Below are 24,675 nucleotides of genomic sequence, written 5' to 3'. Positions count from 1 at the left end.
CAATAAAAATGGAAGAAGACTACATACTACACACACACACACACATACACACGTTATGCATATACGTACGTACATACATACATGCATACATGCATACATACATACATACATACATACATACATACATGTGTATGTTTATGTACACAGACTCGCATATATGTATATATACATAAATAAATAAATATAAGTGTGTGTGTGTTTGTACATATATACATACATGTATACTTATAGTTATACATACATGCTTACTTTTATACATACATACATACATACATACATACATACATACATACATACATACATACATTCATACATACACATATGATAACCGTTTCGCGCTGTCAGATAATGCCCTTCTCTCTTCTAAGACAATTTTACATCATCTCAGTTTCCTGGGTACAACACATGGGTAAAGCACATCTATCATATCTATCTACTATCTATCTATCTATCTATCTATCTATCTATCTATCTATCTATCTATCTATCTATCTATCTATCTATCTATCTATTATATAATATATATATTATATATAATATATATATATATATATATATATATATATATATATATATATATATATAATATACGTTTAAATATTTGTTGTGCAAGATTTTTTATGTGAAGTCGTGTTTATTGGCTAACTGGCAATATGACCATTCCGAATATAACAATATATATATATTATATGATATATATATATATACAATATATATATATATATAATATATATATATATATATATATAGATATATATATATATTATATATAGGCTGCCCCTTCGTTATCGAGTAATGGCCATTGCACGAAGCTTAACTGTTACTGGTGCTGTGATCGAATGTGACTTTTTTAGCTCAGCTAAAGATCTACAATGTCTTGTACAGAATTGGCAACTAAAACCTTTACCGGTAAAAGCCCGCTGTAGTTGTAACTGGGCTTCATGTGCCTTTGCATGTCGTATATATATACACACACACACATACATTCATACATGTATATACATGCATACGTACATACGTGCATACATAAACGTGCATACATTCACACACACACACACACACACACACATTCACACACACAGCACACACACACACACATTCACACACACGCACACATGATGGCCGTCCACTCGTGACCGAGGAAGACCATTGCTGACCTTTGTGATCATTGTGCACTCTAGGACTAACTTTTATTTTGCATTTGCGGCTCCGTTGGTGGCTGATGAGCCCTGCTCTTGACAAGCAGACACGACTGCAAACATTGTAAACCAGGCTTTCCCCATTCACTACACCAGCCGTGCGCTTTCGAGCAGCACGTTAAGTTCTTCATGCAGAATACGTGCTCTCTCAAAGGTGTCAAACACCTCCTTAACCTGCTTTTTCCATCTGTGGCGATGATAGGTATTGCTCTCCCAGTCAGTGTCCTGCATATCACAGGCCTTTAATGAGGACTTGTCACAGTCCTTATATCGCAGCCTTGGTTTCTGCCGGGGTCTCTTCCCACTAACAAGTTCCCCACAGAGCATCTGCTTAGGAATCCTGCTATCCTTCAGTCTAATAAGGTGTCCAGTCCACCGTAACCAGTGCTTGTGCACCATCGCCTCAATGCTCAAGATATCAGTTTTCCTCAGGACCTGTGTGTCTGGAGTTTTGAAGGTTCAGCCAACATTCAGAATGTGTCTGAGACATCTCTGATGAAAGTGTTCAAGGACCCTTACATGACGTTTGTAAAGGGTCCAGGTGTCACATGAATAAAGGAGCGATGTCAGTACACATGCACGGTACACAGCAATTTTTGTTTGTCTTGTGATGCCACGAGACTGAAGAGACCGAAAGATATTTCTTCATCCAGGGAGCAAAAACAGCTGAGTGTGCTGCCAAGGTAGAGAAACCTGTCTACTACTTTCAGTATTGTTTCTTCAACCAAGATAGCTGGTTCCACATATGGATTTCCTGGTGTAGGCTGGAACATTACAACAGTCTTGTCCAGGTTAATGCTGAGTCCAAATGCCTTGCAAGAAGCAGAAATACGATTCATAAGCATTTGCATGTCATCCACTGTATGAGTGACGAAGTCACAGTCATCTGCATAAAGGAGGTCACGAATAAGAGACTGGAAAACTTTGGAATTGACAGCAAATCGGCCCCAGTACATACATACATACATACATACATACATACATACATACATACATACAAACATATATATGTTTGCGTGTATGTGTGCGAGTGTGCAAGTTAAAGACTGGCCAGAAATCAGGTGAGGAAATGTCAAATATGTATTGATTTCTTCTCAATATGCAGGTGAAGAGAAAAGAAGTGATGGTGGTTGTCATAGGAATTTTATCTGATTGGATTTTCAACGTGAATGAGTACATCATGTGTGTGTGTGTGTGTGTGTGTGTGTGTGTGTGTGTGTGTGTGTGTGTGTGTGTGTGTGTGTGTGTGTGTATTTGTGTGCGCGTGTGTGTGGGCATAAATTCCATTCGATGTACCCAGAGCAAGCTACGGACACACAAGTGGCGCAGGGGAATAGTTGGAAGATTAACCGAGTCAGTAGTGTTGATCGTCTGAGCAGAGGGAAGCTGGTGGATGTAGACGATGTCCTTGTTGTCGAAAAAGAGGATCATCATGAGCTTCTCGGTGACTGCCTTAATCTATTGTCTTGTACCAGTTTGACTCATACAATGTCACCCAGAAGAAGACTGGAGCATTTCATAAATTATTTCTGTACTGTTTTAGGTCAGTACATGATAAAACTTGCAAATTGTCTTCACATCCCGACTGCATCCTGCAAACGAGTCAGCAGTGACAAGCAGTATTTAGCAAGGTTCGTTCAAAGTCTTGTTACAACCGTTTCCTCCGATCTGGAATAACAAAAGTTGGTGGCAGGTCAGCTTATTAGACGTATAGTACTAAAATTACGATAATCGAGGACATTTATAAGTGCCTTTCTTGAAAGTACCTCTAACCTTCTGGAATGCACTTCGTATGTTTTATATATATATATATATACTAGCATATCGCCCGGCGTTGCTCGGGTTTGTAAGGGAAATAACTATATAAGCATTTTTAGAGAGTTACTTCCCTTATAAATTCGGGCTTTCTTAGCCATTTTTGTTTTGGTGTCTTCAAGCCATGAAGTCGTTGTTCTAAAAGAACGCTGGTTTCCTTCACAACGCATTACGACGTTGATTTCTTTACACTCCCTTCCCCACAGCTTCACGAGGGAGGGAAGGGGGAGAAGCAAACAGGTGCAGCTGTGAGCGTGACACCAACTCCGCCGCCATCGACACACGATGCATTTTATGCATTAAAATGGAATAAAAAATGATGTTAAATTATTTTTAAAATCGTAGACTCATCGTTGACGCGCGCTAATAGTCAGACGGGCTCGATATGAATCACGACTATAAGATACCCGAATTTGGTTAAACTGCACCGCAAAATGTGGGAGGAGTTAGGAATCTAAATCGAAGGGGACAGACACTCACACAACTAGAGTTTTATATATATAGATATATATATAGTTCAAATTTACAGAAAACAAAAGACGAAAAGGTGTGGGTATAGTAGTTTATCACTCAGGAAGAGTGGAAAAGTCCTTTAAGTTTCGAGTCTACCCTTTTCGACAAGGGGGGGGGGGAGAGAGAAATAAATGTGTAGAGTTCAATGGTGAAAATACATACATATACATACATATATACATACATACATACATGCATATATATATATATGTGTGTGTGTGTGTGTGTGTGTGTGTAGATATATATATATATATATATATATGTGTGTGTGTGTGTGTGTGTGTGTGTGAAGTGGCAACACACACACACGCACAGCATTTTCGAAGCTACTCTCCGCAAACTTCTCCTTCGGTGTAACCGCTTCTCTCACCCTTCCTCTCCCCCCACCTCTCTTCAATCTTCAATTTTTCAACTCTTGCACTTCTTTTTCAATCATATTTGTGTGTGTGTATATATATCTTTTTGTATGTGTATGTGGTTGTGTGTGGATGTGTGTGCGAGTTTACACCACACACACACACACACACACACATTTCCAGATGTGTGTCCATGTTTGTTTATACGTCTATGCGTTTACGTATGTATGCGCGTGCGTGTGTGTGCGGCACACAATGGAGAGGTGAAGTAAAAGCCATAGACTCCCCTTCCCGGTGACTCGTGCCATGCATGCGGCACCCCGACTTCCGCCGCCGCCGACGCAGCCGCCATGTTTCCGTAACATGGCCGGAAGACGGCGCCACCGTTAACATGTCTGCCGGAACAGTCACCAGTGATGAAAGGTTGAATTCTTAGAGAGGACCCGCACAACCTGGTAAAAATAGTAGCCATGCCTCCCTCAATTCTTGAAAAACATTACAAAACCATATTGACTCATGCTATCCTGCATAGCAATAACAAGGTGGAATGATCACGGAGGGAACGCCTTATTATTAGTCGGTTCAATTAAGGTTGGGTTCGAGTTAAGTAACAATTTTAAAGAGGGGAAATGTGAGTGTGTGGCATTCATGCCTTTCTCATATAGCGTCAAGATTGCACATGAAGTGAAATTAGGTACCGTACACACACACACACACAAATGGTGTGTGTGTGTGTGTGTGTGTGTGTGTATTTCCATGCTTCTATAGAATTACCAAAAACTCTCCAGAATGTAATTAAAGACATTAACAGCCACACACCACCACCACCATCATCATCAACGTCATCGTCATCATCACCACCACCACCACCACCATCGCCGTCACTGAAACAAACAGTTTCCTTCTTGTTGTCCTCGTCATCTACCAGCTTCTTGTACCGTTTAGATCAGTCATTGATCTTCTTCTCCTTCTCTTCCTTCTTCTTCTTCTTCTTCTTCCCCGTTCTTCTTCTCCTCCTCCTCCTCCTTCTTCTTCTTCCCCGTTCTTCTTCTCCTTCTTCTTCTCCTCCTCCTCCTCCTCCTCCTCCTCCTTCTTCTTCTTCTCTTTCTTCTTCTTCCTCCTCCTCCTCCTCTTCCTCCATGCTGGTAGGTTTATCCAAATACATTTCCGGGCTCCTAATTCTGCACTCAAAATGCATCTCGTGTATTACTTTCAGTTGCCAGTCTATCGTCTCTCTCTTCTCTCTCGCTGTGTGTTCCTCTTTTTTGTATCTGTCTCTATCTAGTTACCTGTGTGTGTGTGTGTGTGTGAGAGAGAGAGAGAGAGAGAGAGAGTGAGAGAGAGAGAGAGAGAGAGAGAGAGAGAGAGAGAGAGGTGCATTTGTCAAAAAACTCAGGTCATTGGTTATGGAACGAGGGGCACACGTTGAATAGTAACGGACGTTTTCAGATTAAATGCATGTGCAATACACATACATACATCCACACACACACACACACACACACACCTATGAATATATATATATATATATACATATATTATATATATATATATATATTATCTATATATATATATATATATAATATATATATATATATATATATATGTATAATTATATATGAATATATATGTATATATATATGTATGTAGTCGTCTATCTATCTAGCTATCTTATCTATCTATAATTGTTAACAAGGTAAAAATACACTCATCTATTTATATGTATTATATATATATATATATATAATATATTATATATATATATATATATATATATATATCTTACTCTTTACTCTCTTCTACTTGTTTCAGTCATTTGACTGCGGCCATGCTGGAGCACCGCATTCTCTGCGGTTTGTGCTCATACCACGTCTTGCTTCTCTCTAAGCTCCCACTTTTCGCACACTTTCACTGCCTGATCATGTCGCCCTAGCTAGTACGTATGTATGTATGTATGTATGTGTGTATGTGGTGGTGTAGTATGTATGTATGTATGTATGTATGTATGTATGTATGTATGTATGTATGTATGTTTGTATTATGTATGTGTGTATGTATGTATGTATTCTGTCTGTCTGTATGTATGTATGTATGTTGTATGTAATGATGTATGTATGTATGTTAGAAATTGGATGTCTTTCTAATGCAGCATTTGATACAATCCACGATTCATTGCTAGTTTTATGAAATGCCACTCCGGCATATTCAACCACAAATACTGCGCCATCTTCCGTGCAATGTGGTCATAAAACGGAATGGGTACAAAAACAATTGCAACAAATATTAAAGTGAGACAAAATTTAATTTTCCGTTAGAAACAGCTCTAATACTGTAAACATTATCGATGTCGCCATACTTAATGTATGTCTTACGTTTAAACGCTTTTAGACTGTGGTATAGAGTGTTAAAAAACCCACAATAAATCTCAAAACCAGGCGAAACGAATCGTCCCCGGAGATGAACCACAACGACAGTTATCAATATTTCTCCATTATTTTAGCTCATCGGTGCCGTATACTCGAACCACTCTCGAGAAGAATTCAAACCGCTGTCTTTCAGGTAAAGGCAGATCACGTGATGTTGTTGAACTAAATTCTTTGCTCTTTTACTAGTCTCATACTTTATTAAGCAGCATATCAGATCTTCTGACACATCGCTGGTTTATTTACACATGGATGAAATATCTTTATCTAAACCGGGGGAGGACAGGATGTTAGGATTATACCTCGTCGTATGGATGACTTATCATACTGTAAAATAAATGATGTTTATCATTTTTTTAATTGAAAAGTAGGGAGGGCATAATCGTTGAAGTGCCTTGCAGTGTTTACTTACGGATCTTTACTTTGTGAGTTCAAATAGTAATGGTGTCAATTCTCCCTTTCATCCCTCCGAGGTCGATAAAATAAAATGCAACTCATGCATCGATATGACCGAGTCACTCTGCTCCACAAAATTTCAGGCCCTTGTGTCTATTTTAGAAGAGACTGTTGTTTGAAACCAGAATCTTGATGAATTCGGCTTAATCGTTAAAATGTCGGACACAAATTATTCGCAGCTTTTTAAAAAATTTTTAACTCTGAGTTCAAATCCTGTTAATGCCAACTTTGGCTTTTGTCTTTCTTAGGTCGATGAATAAAGTACCCGCCAAATACTTGGGGTGACATAATTGAGTAGCACCCCCAACCCGCCACACTACGCCTAAATTGGAAATTTTAATGAATAGAATATAAAATTCTTTATTAATTTTGTGGATTTTATTCGTTTCCCCTCATCATCGATGGTTAGAAAAACGAGAAAACCATTGGTAGTCTGTATTGATAAACATTATTGGGTATTCTTCGAGAATTTTGGATAAATTCCTCCATCGTTAAGAACATCATAAACCAGAAATCGCCTCACTTGTCTTCTGACAGAAGGCACTTCTCCAAATACCATTCTCTCTTTGAACTTCGCTTCTGTTTATATTTCCAATTTGTTGTTTGCTTATTCAAACAAACAACAATTTATCAATTGTAAAATCTATTCTAAATTCCAGTTTTCATTCTCTTTGACTCGCAGGTGAAATACGTCAACGGCAAGTTGATAACTTCCGACGGAAGCAGCAACTGGTTGCGTCATGTCCAACCAGCCAGAGACAGACACGAACAGAATGTTGAGGTCTTCTGTGATAATGAGACCAGTGGCTGTAAACGAGTGACCGTTCGGACACTACGGTCAGTACAGAAAGGAGAGCAACTGTTCGTCTGGTACAGCGACCAATTAGCACGGAGCACAGGGATACCAATATTAACACCGGATAACATCAAAGGTGAGTTAAATGGTTCATCTTTAGAAAATGTATCTCGCAAAGGAAATTGCTTTCGTGACACCATTTGGCCCGCGAATGGCGACTATGTGGCAACTATTTGAGCTTTGTCTTTAGAAGATAAATAGAAATATTTATCTGCTGCACTAAAATCATGATTACGGGTGGATCCTTTTCTGCAGCCCTATAGTCCCTAAGATGACCACTTTCCCTCGGCTTCTGACATCCCAAATATTGGTTCAAACTTTGACACAAGTTTATATATTTCTAGTGAAGTCACGTGGTTAATTTAATGAACTTAAATACGTAACAATTACCGATACTTACTAATTATAGTTCAAAGGTGGGATTAGAACTTACACCGTCAGGACATGAATACACCACGGTATGACTACATCACCTGACCACTTCTAGCACTTTGCTGTTTGCCAATACTCTACTACTTCCATGTTACTCCAATAGTTCCTTTTATAGAGACTTAGTCCTTCCATCTGGCACATTGTGGAGGTATGCCCTTTACTGTATTGTTGTTGTTGTGTGCACTATATGTGAGTGCAATATGGCTGCTGTTGTTGTTATTGTTACTACAATCCCAGCCGGTAATCCTTCGCAGCGTCAGAGCTTATTCATGGATTCCGATTTCGATTCTGAACGGAAACTGTTTTGCTTCATTCTCTTACATCTTCATCCCTTCGAGATCGCTAAAATAGGTACCAGTAATATACTGAGGTTAATTTGGCGGACTACAGAGTGTCTATTCGAGTGCCTGGTGCGAAAGATCTTGGAGAAATCAGAGACTTGAAAATTTAGGAATGTGTATGTGTGAGTGCATACATACATACACACATACATACATACATACATACATACGTACATACATACACACATACATACATACATACATACACACATACATATGAGAGAGAGAGAGAGAGAAAACGTATACATACATGTGTGTCTGCGCGCGTGTGTGTGTGTGTGCGCGCCCTTGAGTCACTGTTCCTTCTGCTAAACACTTATAAAAATATGCTCATATTTAAAGTTCTATTTCTCCTGTTTGCATCGTCATACCAACATCCAGCCACCCAGCCACCCAGCCACCCAGCCACCCATTAACTTATAATCTCTAATATAAAAGTAGGTTCGTCATTGTTTCCTAAAGAATTTCATTTAAACAAAATATATTTCGCATTCGATTTATTTTAATATTTTGTATATTTATGTTCTTCCCTGAAATGTTTTCATCGTAAGTAATCGATTTGTTCTGTTTTCTTTCTTTTGAAGGTAAACAACGCTACACATGTACGAAGTGCCAGAAATCTTATCTTTATCCCAATACATTAAAGGCACATATGCGCTTCCGTTGCCCTCAAAGTCGAGCTCAGATTCTCAGCAGTCTTGGCAAAATTCCATCGCTTCCGTTTTCTGTCTTTCAATCGTCACCGAACAGAGTCAGTGCTACAACCTCGTCCGAAACCGCCTCGGAAAATGGACTCTTAAAGACATCAACTCGAACTGCTTTCCGTCGTGTAAATAGCCCAACCTCAACAAGTGGAGAAGATATTCGACATGATGAAAGACCTTCTCCCTTTTCCGGTTTCCTACCGCCTGGAATGGGTTCTGCGACAGCTTGCACTTCATCGTCTCAATCCCAATCAAATCTGGCTTCTGAAATTGCTCTAAATTTGTCCACAAAGGCTTCTTTCCCTGAAAGAAATTTATCAAATTCTTCCACAAGTGACAGACTACCCCAGTCGACAACTCAACCTATACAGATATTTAACCATATACACCCACCCGCTATACCCTTTGCTTTTGAGCATTCGGCTTTCCAGTGTTATTGCCCTTTTTATACAAAATTCCACGACCCTACACGATATTGTTGTGCAAATCTACCTTCAAACAATGCTGGAACGACACCCAGAAACTCTCATGAGAATCTATATTTCCAGCATCCATGTCCAGTACCGTTTCCGCTGGTTCAAGTACGCAATCTTCCAGGTTCGACCGTTGTCTCGGGTGCGTCACATAATAATGTCGATGAAAATCTGCGCATGAGAGAACTACCCCTTAAGTTTCCGTTGCCGTCCGAGAAGGCCGGAGAACCGCTCGACCTCTTGCCTCGCTCACTCTATACAAGCAAATCACGTAAAGGTCATCTCTGTATTTATTGTGGCAAACTCTACTCTAGAAAGTACGGCCTCAAGATACACCTGCGCACGCACACCGGTTATAAACCGTTGAAGTGCAAAGTGTGTCTACGTCCGTTCGGTGATCCTAGCAACTTAAACAAACACATTCGGTTACACGCCGAGGGAGACACACCGTATCGCTGTGAGTTCTGTGGGAAAGTGCTGGTGAGACGGCGAGATTTGGAAAGACACATCAAGTCTCGCCATCCGAACGAGGTCGAAAGATCAGACAGCCAAGATACGGATGAGGCAACGGACTCTCTCTCAGGACTGAAAGTAGAGCCAGAGGGCAGCTCAACAGAAGAGGAGACAACTCCGTAAGTGAAACAAAAACAAACAAAAAAAAAAACAGAAATAAAAAAAATAAATCCAAAACATTACACATATTTATTTATTGATGAACAGTAAGACTGATAGGTGTACATAATTGTGTATATACTGGCCCATGTTGCTATACATACATGACATATCTGTGTGTATGTGTGCATATGTATACACACACACATATATACATACAAACACACACATCTACATACGTGTGTGTGTCGCGTGTGCATATGTATATATGTGTGTGTGTGTGTGTATAAATATATATATATATAGATAGATATACATACATACTAACAAATTAAAAATATTGAACAATGTTTTATAAAAACGATATCAAAATCTGTTTTGTTGTAATTGTTTTTTTTTTTTGTCTTCGTTGTAAATATTGTTGTTGTTGTTGTTGTTGTCATTGTTATGAATGCAACAACTGTTGTTTTTCTACATCGAAGGTTGACATAGTAACACTTTCTACCTAAGGTACAAGGCCGGAAATTTGGAGGAGGGGGATAGACGACCATATCGACCTCAGTACACAACTGGTACTTAATTTATCGACCCCAAATAGATGAAAGACAAAGTCGACCTCGGCGGAATTTGAACTCAGAAGGTAGCAACGGGCGAAATACCGCTAAGCATTTCGCCCGGCGTGCTTAACCATTCTGCCATCTCGCAGCCTTAAGCGCTGCGTCAGACGCATTGAGAAGAGCGACGTCGCTGGGAATGTTCTTTCCTTTCTTCTCCTTTTTTTCTTCGTTTTCTTTTTCTATTCTCAATTTTCTTTCTTTCTTTTTCCCTTATCACATAACTTGACTTTGTAAATGAAGAATCTGGTGTTTATTCTAATGGCCTACCAATGTACAAAGTGAGTTTCTTTGCCGTAGGTGTCGGGAAGACACTAGGCAAGAATGGAAACGAAATTGAAAGAAGAAAATAATAATAATAATAATAATAATAATAATAATAATAATAATAATAATAATAATGGTTTCAAATTTTGCTACAAGGCCAGTAATTACAGAGAGGGGCTGGCCGATTACATTGACCCCAGTACTCAACTGGTACTTAATTTATCGACCCCGAAAGGATGAAAGGCAAAGTTGACCTTGGCGGATTTTGAACTCAGAAGATAGAACACCACAAATCATGACAGTGACTTCGAAAGCCATACGCTGTGTCATTGGCAAAGACAAGTCCCTTAATGGCGACCCAGTCTACTGAGCTGTGTTTACTCAATAAAGAGCGCGGGAAGACTGTAACAAAGATACATTTCGATAGTCTGCAGTTGTTGCTCTGTAATGTTCTCCACAGCAAGAAACTAATCGGTTCTTTGGTTGGGTGATTGATCGGTTGATTGACTGGTCGATTGATTGATTGGGTATTGTGGCTTACAATCACACAGCCAATGAGTATTTGAGTTTGTTGCTGTAAGATAGATGGTAATAAATCCTCAGGAAACAGTTTCTAGGGTCCAGTTTCGATTCTACGAACCTCCACCGGAAACAATTGAACACAACCTACTTTCTTCTTTGAACAACAGAGTATGTTTTTGTAAACCGGGATTTTGATATAAAGGTGTAGGAGGGTCCTTGTCCCTCGTTGAAGGAAAGGGGTTACAGCTACTGAATCAGTAATCCCACACTACACTGACATTTACTTTATCAAGACCCAGAAGAATATAAAGTAAAACTGGCATTTGTTGGATTTGAACCCAAAATGGCCAAGTATCAACATAGAAAACACAACGAGGGTGCTGTGCATTGCTTTTCGATCTGTTTGAAATACGAACGAAATCTTCCTCAAATCACAGCCTGTCTTCTTAAATATAAAAGAATGGAGTGCCAAATATATCCTCTAAAACAGACGTGATGGTTACGGTTGAAATATCTTTGATAATATACCTTCTAAATAAGGGTTGACCTGGAGTTAAAGAACAATGACGATCACAACGTCGACGTAAGCAATCTAAGTCCTTTTTCCTGCCATTCTTTCAGCAATGGAACTGCTTTGGAGAATTATGTTAATACCAAAAAAGTTACAGTTCAAGTTGCCATAGGCAGTTCTGATCATATTCAGTTTGGGAAGTCTTCGGGCCTCCAGATTTCTGGAGTCTTATGACCTTATAAGGATGTGCACTGTTCTACTGTCTATTCCACTCGGTAAGAATCAAAATCAAATTACATTATCGTCTGGCTGCGGGTTGAACCGTACACCACTGGCACTCGAACTATAAGATTAAATTGGCAATTCCTCTGACCCAACACAATGGATCCCAATTTCAGAGAATACTTTCAATGGTAGGTTTTCCTCCGAGAACATTAGCGACGAAAGTGGTTTGAAATGAAATTGAAATATATATATATACATATATATATATTATACATAGAGAGAGAGGGGGAGCGGGAGAGGGAGAGGCTATATTAATTTACATCAAAGATTATAAAGAATTATTCCTTATCTTGAGACGACACAAAATATTCATGGACTTTGTCGTTCATCTTTTCGGGGTCGATGAAGTTGGGCACAGTTGATCGATGTAATAGTCCAGACCACCCCTCCTCCAAAATTTGAGGCCCTGAGCCAATAGCAGGTATTATTATTATTATTATTATTATTATTATTATTATTATTACTGAGAATGTGGGGGGGGCAGTTGATTATATGTTCCCCAGTACGTAACTGGTACAACATCCTATCAAGCCCTAAAGGAGAAACTGCAAAATGAACTTTGGTCAGGTTTGACTTGAGAGAACAAAATAAATATATTCAATACGACATGTTGCAATCATTTTAGCGGAAGTTGACAAGAATAAAATAACTTTAAAAAAAGCTCATCAGTTAATCAAATAAAAAGATGTTTATGAAAAAGGCGGACAAACATGGAGAATAACATCTTTATAGAAATGTTAGATTATTCGACGGTTGAAAGGGTCTGTTCGGGGCCTTCTTCCGTTTCGTCATCTTCCATCACTTCAGGCTCGTCCGATTTTTCGTCTGTCGACTGTGGAAAAAAAACAAAATAAAAACATTTCGTTTACGGCAAGAGACAACAGATGAGACGAGTGGAATTGATAGAATTGATAGCAGCGACTGGGGTCGATAGTTATTTTATCGATCGACAAGTTCACAGGGCCAAAGCTGGCTACGGCAGAGATTGAACATAAAACGTAGAGATACGAACCTAAATATTTAGTACAATACCGCATTGTCCCCTCGATCCCTCACTATACCACTTTGTCCTTCACAACTTCACAATGTCCCACTCTCGCTACGTCACTGCCCTATTCATATACACACGCATATACATACACAAACATATTTTTTTATTTTTGTTGTCTCAGTTATTAGACCGCGGTCATGCTGGGGCACCACTTTGAGGAAATTTTAGACGAATGAATTGACAACAGTACTTATTCTATCGGTCTCTTTTGCCGAACCGTGCAAAGTCAAAAGCACGTCAACACACCAACACCGGTTGTCAAGCGGTGGTGGGGACAAACACACATGCGCGCGCACACACACACACACACACACGACAAGTATATTTCAGCTTCCATCTACTAAATCCACTCACAAGGCTTTGAATGGGCCGAGGCTAGAGAAGACACTTGCCTATGGTGCCACGCAGCGGGACTGAACTCGGAACCAAGTAGTTGGGAAGCATATGTGTGTGTGTGTGTGTTTCGGTTTTATTTCAAGATTTCTTGCCAATAAAGAACCGGTTTCTAACCTAGATTCAAGACTCCCTCACTAGAATTTCGACAACGACAGGGTATTTTTGTATGTATGTATATATGTGTGTATATGTGCAGATTTGAATGTTTTGTTTCATGTATGTATTCTCATGCATATAGCTACATATCGAGACAAGTTCATATATATTTAAATGACAAACTTCTGGAAAGTTTTACAGATTTTTACAGTTCCAGTGATGGATTGGATCTGTAGTCTTCGAATCAGCCTTCTCTTTTCTGGCTTTGAGAAGCCTAATTTCTTAAGATTGGTACTTGGGCAGTGTATTACATATCCCAGGACCCCAAAACACAATAACACACGCATACTTTGTTAATACGTTCCGGCACACGGGAACATGAATATGCTAATCGCTGTTGTGTTTCTGGAGAACGGCTTAGCCCTTCAGTTGAATCTGTGTTCATAACAAACTCGATTCATAGAGGTCAGGCAACCTCAGGACTTCGATGTTTCGACCTTGTTGTTTGTTTCCTCGGCCAAAGCTTCTCGGGATTAATGAATCTAACAAGGGCTTCGGATCTTGTTTATAGAATTCAGCAAAAAATTATTTGCTGAGGTATTTTGAAGAATGCTGATGTTTGCTGCATCTTATAAATAAGAACCAAAATGTAATAAGGTCCATGTTAGTGTTATTAATCCTGGTAGCTTTGACTGAAGAAGCGATCAGCGTATTCACGTTCGTATGGTATACTATTGATATATAATATATTTCATACATAATGTATAACCATATCTGTTATGTAATATGTAGTCATGCTTTCCGTCGGTTACGACGACGCATGTTCCAGTTGATCCGGTCAACGAAACAGCCTTCTCGCGAAATCCGTGTGCAAGTGGTTGATCACTCCATAACAGGCGCGTACCCTTAACGTAGGTCTCAGGGAGTTTCAGCGTGACACATAATGTAACTAGGTTAGTCCTTCGAACTACACATACATAATACCTATATTATATATATAGCATATGATAAACATAATAATATGTAATCTACAATATCTATATTATATATATATATATATATATATATATATATATATATATGTTAATAAAATAGAACATATGCATATATATAAACATATATGTACGTACCTACCTCTACATGTACATATACACGCATATATGTGTACAGGACACCAAAAAGACGTCGAACACATAGAGAGACGAAAAACATAGACACAAACCAAGGAACAAGACAAGCAAAAAAAGAGATACAGGACAATAAGCACAACGAAAAATCCCCTTCTTCAGTCGCTAAGGTTTCATCTACTAAACGTTTCGAATATATATATATATATATATATATATATATAATATATATATTATATTAAATTAGAGATAAAACCACTATTAGGCAAATCAAACAGTGAAAAACATAAGCCAATACATAAAATTAATTTTAAAATATAAAAGTTAAAAATTAAAAAATTATTTAAATAAATTAAACTTATAAATTTTAAATATATATATACACACAAATATATATATATATATATATGTATGTATGTATATTTTTATATTTATATATTATTTTATTAATTAATTAATTAATTAATTAATTAATTTTTTTATTAAATAAACTAGCAGTATCGCCCGGCGTTGCTCAGGTTTGTAAGGGAAATAACTATAAAGCATTTTTAGAGAGTTATAGCAAAAAAATGGAAAAAAATGATAGTAAATTTTTTTTGAGAGTTAAAAAAGGTGGAGTTGCGTCCCCTAGACAGTTTGTGGTTTGTGTTTCTGATTCTCGACCCCATGTCGAATTTATCGATTTTTTTCAGAACGGGGGGAACTTTTCAAAATTTTCTCTGCGTTAGTTTTGAATTATGACATTGGCTATGTGTGTGTCAAGTTTCATCAGAATCGGTGAAAGCCGTGGTCAGGGTGAGGTACAAGCAAACAGACACACAGAAACACGCACAGACAACTGCCGTTTATATATAGAGAGATATCAAAAGTATTAAAAGTTTAATAAAAGATAAAGAGTAAAACACTACGATCGTTTCATGGCTGTACCAATATAATATACATATATATGATATATAATACTTTCAAAGGTGAAGTTTCTCAAATCGTTACTCAGAATTACTGCCAGGAAAAAAAGAGAATTAAGAAGACCTTTGGATAATGTAGTCCTTGATATATTATGGTTGCAAAAAGTAAGAGTGATGGGCACGGATGAAACGCCTTTGATCCAATGAATCAGTTTGCACTATACAACAATAACCGGACCATTTATATTCACATTAACCCCCCCATCCCCACCAGCACTCCACCACCCCAGTAGCCCCTTGCTAGCAAAATTAAAGGAGATACTACTGTCTCAGCCCTTGTTACCAAACTTAAGGGACATGACCCCTTGTTACCATAATTAAGGAATAAGCTACACATGAGAACAACACAGGTGATGGACACTGGCTCCGTTTCGATGTCGTTATTACTATTACATTAAAAATTAGCACGTGAAAGAGATGCAAACACCACCACCACGAGCGCCACCACCAGCACCACCACCATCACCACTACCACCACCACCACCACCACCACCACCACCACCACCACCACCACCACCACCAGCACCTGCAGCAGCAGCTACAAAAACAACAACACACGTGCACCTATTTACAGCAGAGAGCACCAGAAACAAAGCTATGCAACACATTATACACCCTAACAAACACACAGCCACTTGGCGCCCTCTAACGAGAGTCATCTACTTTGCTTGTTGTTTGTTGTTTAGCCCCAGGTCAGCTCAGAGCCAGCAGATCCATAACGTTACAGTCGTGACTGTTCCCGTGACTGAACCCCAAAGGTGAGTCTACACTGAATGTTTTTTTCTATTGCTGTTTTTTTTATTGTATTTCATTTTGTTTTGATGATGCTTTAGGGTGCAATCTGAAGGACATTTGGCTGCTATTTCTAACAGGGGGAACGATCACAGAGAAATTTCCTCGCCGGGAAGTTAAAACCCTGAAAAAGCATACTTGTCGTTAGATATGGTGGAATTGATGGAAGGTCGAATTAGGAGCGAAATACCTTGTGGTGTTTTTATGAATGCAAATCCCACTACTGTCCACATAAACTATACACTCACACACACACGCGCACACACTCATTCACACATACATACAAACATACATACATACATACGCACATGTATACATATAAATGTATGTGTGTGTGTGTGTATATATCTATCTATCTGTTTGTCTGTCTGTCTGTCTATCTATCTATCTAATATATATATAATATATATATATATATATAGATAGATAGATATATGTTTCTGACATCCGGGGATATTTCAATGAGTGGTCGTAGCACTTGTGAGAGGAAGTAGGATAGCCTATAATTGTCCTGTTTTTGTACCTAACTTTGACCCTCCATAAACCCTAAATTTCATTTTGGTATTTATGGGAGCAACTGTCTTCGAAGACTCATATTGTCGTTCATTGCTCGAAATTGGGAATAGATAGACAGCCGACAACTGATGAAGGGTCGTTCTTTGTATTACTTGTCCTTTTCTCTCACGTTATTTGCGACATACAGGGAAACCGAAAGAAAACAAACAGGGAGGGGAAAATAGTGAACGCTGAGAGAAATATTTTCTTTGAAAAGAGAAAAGATAGAAGACGTCCAGTCCTTAGAACGTCCGCGCAGGAAAGAAAGATGGTTACGTGAAGAAAAGAAAGATGGATGATGATCACGTGTGAGCAACGAGAGAGAGAGAGAGAAAAGAGGGTGAGAGAGACAAAGAGAAAACGGTGAAAGGGACAAAAAAGGAATTAGAGAGGATGAGGAGAAAACAATATAGGGTAGAGTAGCATCAAAAGGTCACGATATACGCATTATTTAAGGACCATAAACCCTACGTAAACCCTCTTATAGGGGTCCCCAATACGGCCAGTTTGCGGAGCAAATATCTCCAAACAATTATAGGCTATCCTACTTCCTCCCACATGTGTTACGACCACTCATTGAAATATCCCCGGATGTCTGTGAGCACGGAGGATCTCCTCAGTAGAACCCGTAGTTACAACCACTCCAACGATCTCGTAGGTTGTGTAGTGGGTTTTATGGGTGTAGTTTCACTCTACCCATCTATAGACATAGATTTTGCTGTGGGAAAATGCACTGAGATTATCTGTGAGAGTGAAGTAGAGTTCCATGAAGTCAACACGAGGGAACTGGGCCTCCTCCTTAAACTAAGCTATGACTGTAACTACCTAGGCAATCATGACCTTAGTAGATTCTGCCCCACAAGGTCAGAGAGGGGAAGACCACCCATCATCACCTCGGCGGTGAAAAAGAAAATACTGCAGAGCGCTGGAGTGGCTGTACCATACCCACCCAAGACCCTGAGAACAACCAGAATGACTGCACATGCAATAGGGGCCAGCATAAGAACCACCTTGAAGAAGCACATAGTAAAGTCTAACAGGAAACTATACATGCAGGTTCAAGGTGCAGCCATTGATGTCAGTGTAGCTGGAGATGTGGCCGGCCTCTTCATGACCTGGTGGGACAGAAAACTTAAACAATCCTTAACTGAACAATCCACAACTGTTTTGCTTTACTGTAGGGATGTAGATGTCATTAATATTCTAGTCAGGACAAACTCTTGTGACTTTAGTGTAGAAACCGAGAGGAGCATAATGGAGAGCATCCAGCACGTAGCAAGCTCCATCCACCAAAGTATCAAGGTAGCTTTAGATGACCCCCACTAGGCATCCTGACAATAGACTCCCTGTCCTTGATACTGAACTCCTCCACTCCTATCACATGAAACCCATAGCTTCTAAATATGTTGTTCACAAGAACTCAGCTTTGTCACACAACATGAAAATCAAAATTCTGATAGCAGACTTGGGATAATGAACAACGTGCCCCACCCGCACCCCCGTGAAAATTCTATGAAACAAAGAAACATGTACAGAACTTCATGTAATTCTCTGGATACGACCAGAAGGATGGGAGCTAAAAGAAGTTAGATAGTATTATAGGTAATGAAACCAGTGGTACCTGCCCTAGATTCAGAGGTAAACACTGGAATAGGATACAGAGAGTTTGTGACAAAGCAAACAAGGTGGACACGTTGTACAAAGCCGACAAACATCAAAAGTGATGTTTGTAGAGGCCACAGCTCATGGAAAACTAGCCCGAAGATTTAGGAAAGCTCTGAAGGAGACCAAACTCAATATTAAGATCGTTGAAAAGCCAAGGAGCTCCATCAGATTACAGTTATGTAGGACGTACCCCTTTGAGAATACCACATACACCAATGAGAACTGCAGGGTATGTAAGACTAACCTTGACATTGACTGTAGAACTAGGAATGCAGTCTACAGCATAAGGTGCACAAAGGGTGCCATTAAAGACAAGAACATGACATACATTGGTGAGACATCTAGAAGCATTGTGGAGAGATTCAATGTAAATCTGAGACAGACTGAAAACAGTCCTCCATATGCTACCAACATGCCAAAGACCAACATGGAGGCATACTTGTTTGACTTGACCTCCGCATTTTATCCAAGCACCCGAAGGATCCAACATACAAGGAAAAAGAAGTACACGCACAAATACACACACACCCACGTTGCTTCCCAAGCATATGGTTCTGGGTTCAGTCCCACTGCGTGGCACCTTAGATATATGTCCTCTACTATAGCCCCGGGCCGATCGAAGCCTTGTGAGTAGATTTGGTAGACGGAAACTGAAAGAAGATAAACAGTACGTACACACACACATATGTATGTATGTATGTATGTATGTATGTATGTATGTATAACTGTGTGTGTGTATCTTTGTCTCCCAACACAGCTTGACAACCAGTGTTGCTTTGTTTACGTCCCCGTAACTTAGCGGTTCGTCAAACATGGCCGATAGAATAAGTAACAGGCTTTAAAAAATAGGTACTGAGGTCGATATCCCCGATTAAAAAATTTCCAAGACGATGCCCCAGCATGGCTGCAGTCTAATGACTGAAACAAGTAAAATATAAAACATAGAAGATACACACACACACACACACACTCTCTCTCTCTCTCTCTCTTTCACACACAGTATTACAGCATAAATATCTAAATTGCTTCGTTTGTCTCTCTGCCTTCCATCACCCTCTCTCTCTCCCCTCTCCTTCTCTCTCCCTCTTTCTCTGTCTCTCTCTCTCCGTTGGACAAACATGGCTACACACACCTGATAAAACGGCTATAACCAGTGGCAACTCGTCGAGCAGTTCTCCGGGCGGGAGGAGGGGCAGCGAGAGACATAACCGTGTGGTTGTACATCCGTTTCTGTTTACACAAGCACGGTGAGTGTATGTTTATGGAGCGTGTGCAGACTTATTCACAATTTATTAAACTTACACACAAACCGAAAGGAGAAAGCATGCGTGCCACAGTGGCCGCACATTCTCCTCTTTAGTGCCAGCTAATGGTACACAAAGCACACACACACATGTACGTGTGTGTGTGTGTGTGATATGTGTACGTGTACAGAGACAGAGAGACATACATACATACATACACACACACACACACACATATATATATATATATATATATATATATATATGTATCTGTTTGTGTGCATATTCGTAGACATAAAAACATAGATTGCTGGAGTAGAGTAGAGTAGAGAGAGAGGAGAGAGAGAGAGAGAGAGAGAGAGAGAGAGAGAGAGAGACCGAGGGAGGGAATGAGCAATGGGGTGAAAGAAAAAGGGGGAAGGTGAGAGAGTGGGAGAAAAGGTTTGGAGGCCAAGCGGTGTATTTAGTTGTTTAGAAGATAAAAGAGTTTGGAGTTGGTGCTGGGACAGTGAATGGCTGACGCCCATTACGCGGCCATCGGCTGCTGCTGCTGCTGCTGCTGCTGCTGGCTCGTGAGCCACACGCACCAACCCTTACACACAAAAACAAACACAAATACAAACGGCAGCAGCCAGCCCCTGCTTAGCAAATGCTTACTTCTCAAGGTTCTTTGACAAATGCAACACCAAAAAAAAAAAGGAAAAGAGCGATCAAGCCCCGCTGGAGCACCGCCACTGCTTGTTACTTCTCGACTGACTTTATTCGTTCTTTTTGTAATAGGTTAAAATGGCAAATGTTTCTTTTCTTCTCCTACCTGACATTCTCTCTTGCCTCCTCCTCCTCCTCCTCCCCACCCCACCCACCCACACGTTCTCGACTTAAACGATTCTACAAAATATACCCAATGTATGTAGCCATTCTTTAGATGTATGACCGCCTCAACTTCACTATTCTGAACTAAACCCACAACTTTTAACAAGATTAGTCAAAATGAAGTTTTTCAAACACACAGCCACATGTTTATAGGAAACGTGCAATCAGCTCAATCGAATTCTAATATATTATTGCTAGTTTTTTTTACCAATCCCCCCCCCCCACACACACACAAACTGCTATTTTTAGATAACCTGGCCACCGCCGGACATGACCGTTCGGTCACTATGTTCTTTAAATCTTCGCAACAATACTCTTGTATATAAAAAAAAGCCTTAATTTCTCAGATTGTCAGGATTTTTCTCGGCTGCTCTGCCGAAAGACATCCACCATTTTGGTGATTTTCGCAGTTCCCTTGTACATTTCTTGTGCATATAGCACCGATGGTAGTATGACGATGTTGTACAGTAAATAGTGGTGTTGGTCTCGTGTGTTGGTGGGCCACAGTTTATATATACACTGAAATATTGTTGTCTCCTCTCTGAATATACAGAACACCATTCCTTGCATCAATTTCCTTCGATTCCGTGCTGTTTTCTTCACCACTTCCTTCAAACGTTAAATGAGTTGTTCTCCAGATACTGGCGCCTATACAATATTACCATTGCAAAAGTCCAGCTCAATCAACCATTTCTATCTTTCCATTGGACTCCACATTTATTGACGTCAACTAATGTTTTTATAATAAAACTAGCAGTATCGCCCGGCGTTACTCGGGTTTGTTTCGACCCTTTAGAATCGGAATTTTTGAAAAGTAACAATTTTGCATTATGTAGCTTATTATTCTCTTTAAGTGAACATTTTTCTGGTTGAAATACACCGAAAAAGGCGATACAGCAGTCAAAAAATCGTAAAAAATAAGGATTTTCATAAAAAAAGCACCTTTTTGATGTAAATAATTTTTGGTGTTAACATGGTCCGATTTGAATTTTTTCTTCTACGGAAGGAAGAGCAAGCCGTCTTCTATCATACTCTCAATTTTGGTCAACTTGCGCCGCAGGGTCTCGGAGGAGATAGTGTTAGTTGAAGGCTACCAAAACTGTCACACAGACAACTTCAGCTTTATATAGAGAGATTGGTTAGAAGTGGGAATGCAACAGGATGCATCTCTGATTAATCAAAGTAACGTTTTCATCTATCTTGACTCAACAATCAAATTTCTGATAAATTTTCTGAAGTTTAAGACGTTCTTCTCTACAAACCCAGCGGTAATCTCTGCAGATTTTCAACGGAAGCCGTCCAATGCTTATTTCGACTAAGTACAATTTATCGAGCGGAAATCGAAAGTAAATGATGCAGTCAACGCGGAAAATGCAGACAGACATAACGTACAGTTATATATAACATAAACGGAGTGATTATAATTATCATAATGTGTCTATCCATACATACATACAGGCATACATACATACATACAACATACATACATACATACATACATACATTACATACAGGCATTTACGTACATATATATGTATATGTATAAATATATATACACATCACATACACATATACTTGTATAATTTATACACATACCGCTCTATGTCACGCTGGTGAGACCCATTTTGGAGTACAGGATTCAAGCCTCTTCTCCTTATCTCCTCAAAGACATACAGCATCTCGAAAGAGTTCAGAAGCTGGCTACCCGCATGGTTCTTGGTCTCAAGAATTTGTCTTTTGAAGAAAGGCTGAAGATGCTCGACCTTTATTCTCTTGAAAAACGACGACGCCGTGGTGATCTCATTCTTGCTCACAACATCATAAGCGGAAAGTGTAACCTCTCGAAAGAGCTGTTCTTCACTCCTGCTCCAGAGCGTCGGCTGCGGGGTCACTCCGAAAAGCTCTATCTGCGACGATTTCATCTCAATCGAAGGAGAGGGGCTTTCTCTGTCGGGTTGCGGATCCGTGGAATAAGCTGCCGGACGAGATGGTGAAAATGCCGACGACTGCTCGGTTCAAAGTCTCTCTTGACCACAAGTGGCCTGAACTCTTTGCATGAACACCACCCTGTACTTAACTCCATTTCCCCCTACATGGCCTTGCTTTTTGCTTTTTGAGCCAAAGAATTAACTAACTAACATACAGGATCTTTTCACTTTGACCGGCAACTCCAAGAGAAAAAGATGTTTTATGTGACACATTCTACCAGAATACAAAGTTTAAAAGTGTTTAGTTACAAAGAAATTATTTTAAAAATCTGCCGGTCAAAGTGAAAAGATCCCTCTACCAATTCAGCCATTGACATTATCGCCGTCATAGTCGTCGTCGTTGTCGTTATGACCGTCATCATCATCATTGTCATCAAGTACAAAAGTCATAGCAGTAGTATCGTTGTTGGAAATGTTTTACCCTGATTCACCTCCCTCCAAAAACAGAATTATGATTGAAGACGTTTCGACCGTGACTATCCAGTCTTATATTCAAGAACAGTTAGTCACAGGCCTCTTAACCTAATCAGTCCATTTATCAAAATTTCTGTGTTTGATTTGAAGGAGATTTAGCTGCTATTTCTAGCAATTTGAGCGACCTCTACGTGCAGAGTTCAAACCTCACCGTGGACTATTGTCCCACTGTCTTGTGGCATTTAGTTTTCTTTCTTTGCGTTCATGGATCAATTCTCATCATAGCAGACTTTCTCATTCACTTCCATATGGTTGAAGGAGTTACTTCAATCGATTCGAACCCCTTATTTTTTCGTCTCACTACATCATCAGTGTGGTCGTAGAAAGTGGGGAGAAAAAAAAGAGACCCAAAAAGAATATGACAACCAGTTGAGGGCAGAAAGAAGCAGAGGAATGTGCTCGTTTAGTTGTGCTTGCGGCGGCATTCAGTCGGAGTGGGTTGGGTTACTACGTTCCTCACGAATACTGACCACATCCGACGGGGTCGGCTGGATGGGGGCAAAAAAATTCAGCTTGCAAACTTGCCAAACTCCTTCATTGGGAGAGCAAGTGTGTCGCCCAGTGCGGACGCCGTAAACGGAGCCGTCAGTTGTTGATGAGAAATAGAGTCCATGAGGCGGCGAAGTGGCAGAATGGTTAGCGGTATTTCGTCTGTCGCTACGTTCTGAGTTCAAATTCCGCCGAGGTCGACTTTGCCTTTCATCCTTTCGGGGTCGATAAATAAAGTACCAATCTTGCACTGGGTCGATGTAATCGACTTAATCCGTTTGTCTGTCCTTGTTTGTCCCCTCTGTGTTTAGCCCCTTGTGGGTAGTAAAGAAATAGGTATTTCGTCTGTCGTTACGTTGTGAGTTCAAATTCCGCCGAGGTCGACTTTGCCTTTCATCCTTTCGGGGTCGATAAATAAAGTACCTGTTACACATTGGGGTCGATCTAATTAACTTAATCCGTTTGTCTGTCCTTGTTTGTCCCCTCTGTGTTTAGCCCCTTGTGGGTAGTAAAGAAAAAGAGAAATAGAGTTCATGCTCGGAGTTTCAGTGGAAAAACAAGTTCCCATGTGGTCCCCAGTC

At 39.7% G+C, this 24,675-nt stretch overlaps 2 protein-coding genes across 5 annotated transcripts in view; one reads left to right on the top strand and one right to left on the bottom strand.

The window, feature by feature from the left end:
* Positions 1-10,282, top strand: part of LOC115232538 (zinc finger protein 236) — a 13,808-nt gene extending 3,526 nt beyond the window's left edge. Inside the window, exons 2-3 of the mRNA XM_029802476.2 lie at positions 7,445-7,694; positions 8,976-10,282. Of these exons, the coding sequence (XP_029658336.1) occupies positions 7,445-7,694; positions 8,976-10,204 (1,479 nt within the window). The 3' untranslated portion in view covers positions 10,205-10,282. The remainder of the gene's footprint in view (positions 1-7,444; positions 7,695-8,975) is intronic.
* Positions 10,283-13,092: 2,810 nt separating this feature from the next.
* LOC115231653 (radial spoke head protein 3 homolog) overlaps positions 13,093-24,675 on the bottom strand; it is a 71,010-nt gene continuing 59,427 nt past the window's right edge. For all 4 annotated transcript variants that reach the window (XM_036500702.1, XM_029801628.2, XM_036500704.1 and 1 more), the window contains exon 8: positions 13,093-13,211. In XM_036500702.1, coding sequence (XP_036356595.1) covers positions 13,122-13,211 — 90 coding nt within the window. In that variant the 3' untranslated portion in view covers positions 13,093-13,121. The remainder of the gene's footprint in view (positions 13,212-24,675) is intronic.

Source organism: Octopus sinensis, linkage group LG2 (genome assembly GCF_006345805.1).
Source record: "Octopus sinensis linkage group LG2, ASM634580v1, whole genome shotgun sequence".
Classification (NCBI taxonomy): Eukaryota; Metazoa; Mollusca; class Cephalopoda; order Octopoda; family Octopodidae; genus Octopus; species Octopus sinensis.
The sequence above is the reverse complement of the archived record's forward strand: the minus strand, read 5'-3'. Positions and strand labels throughout refer to the sequence as shown.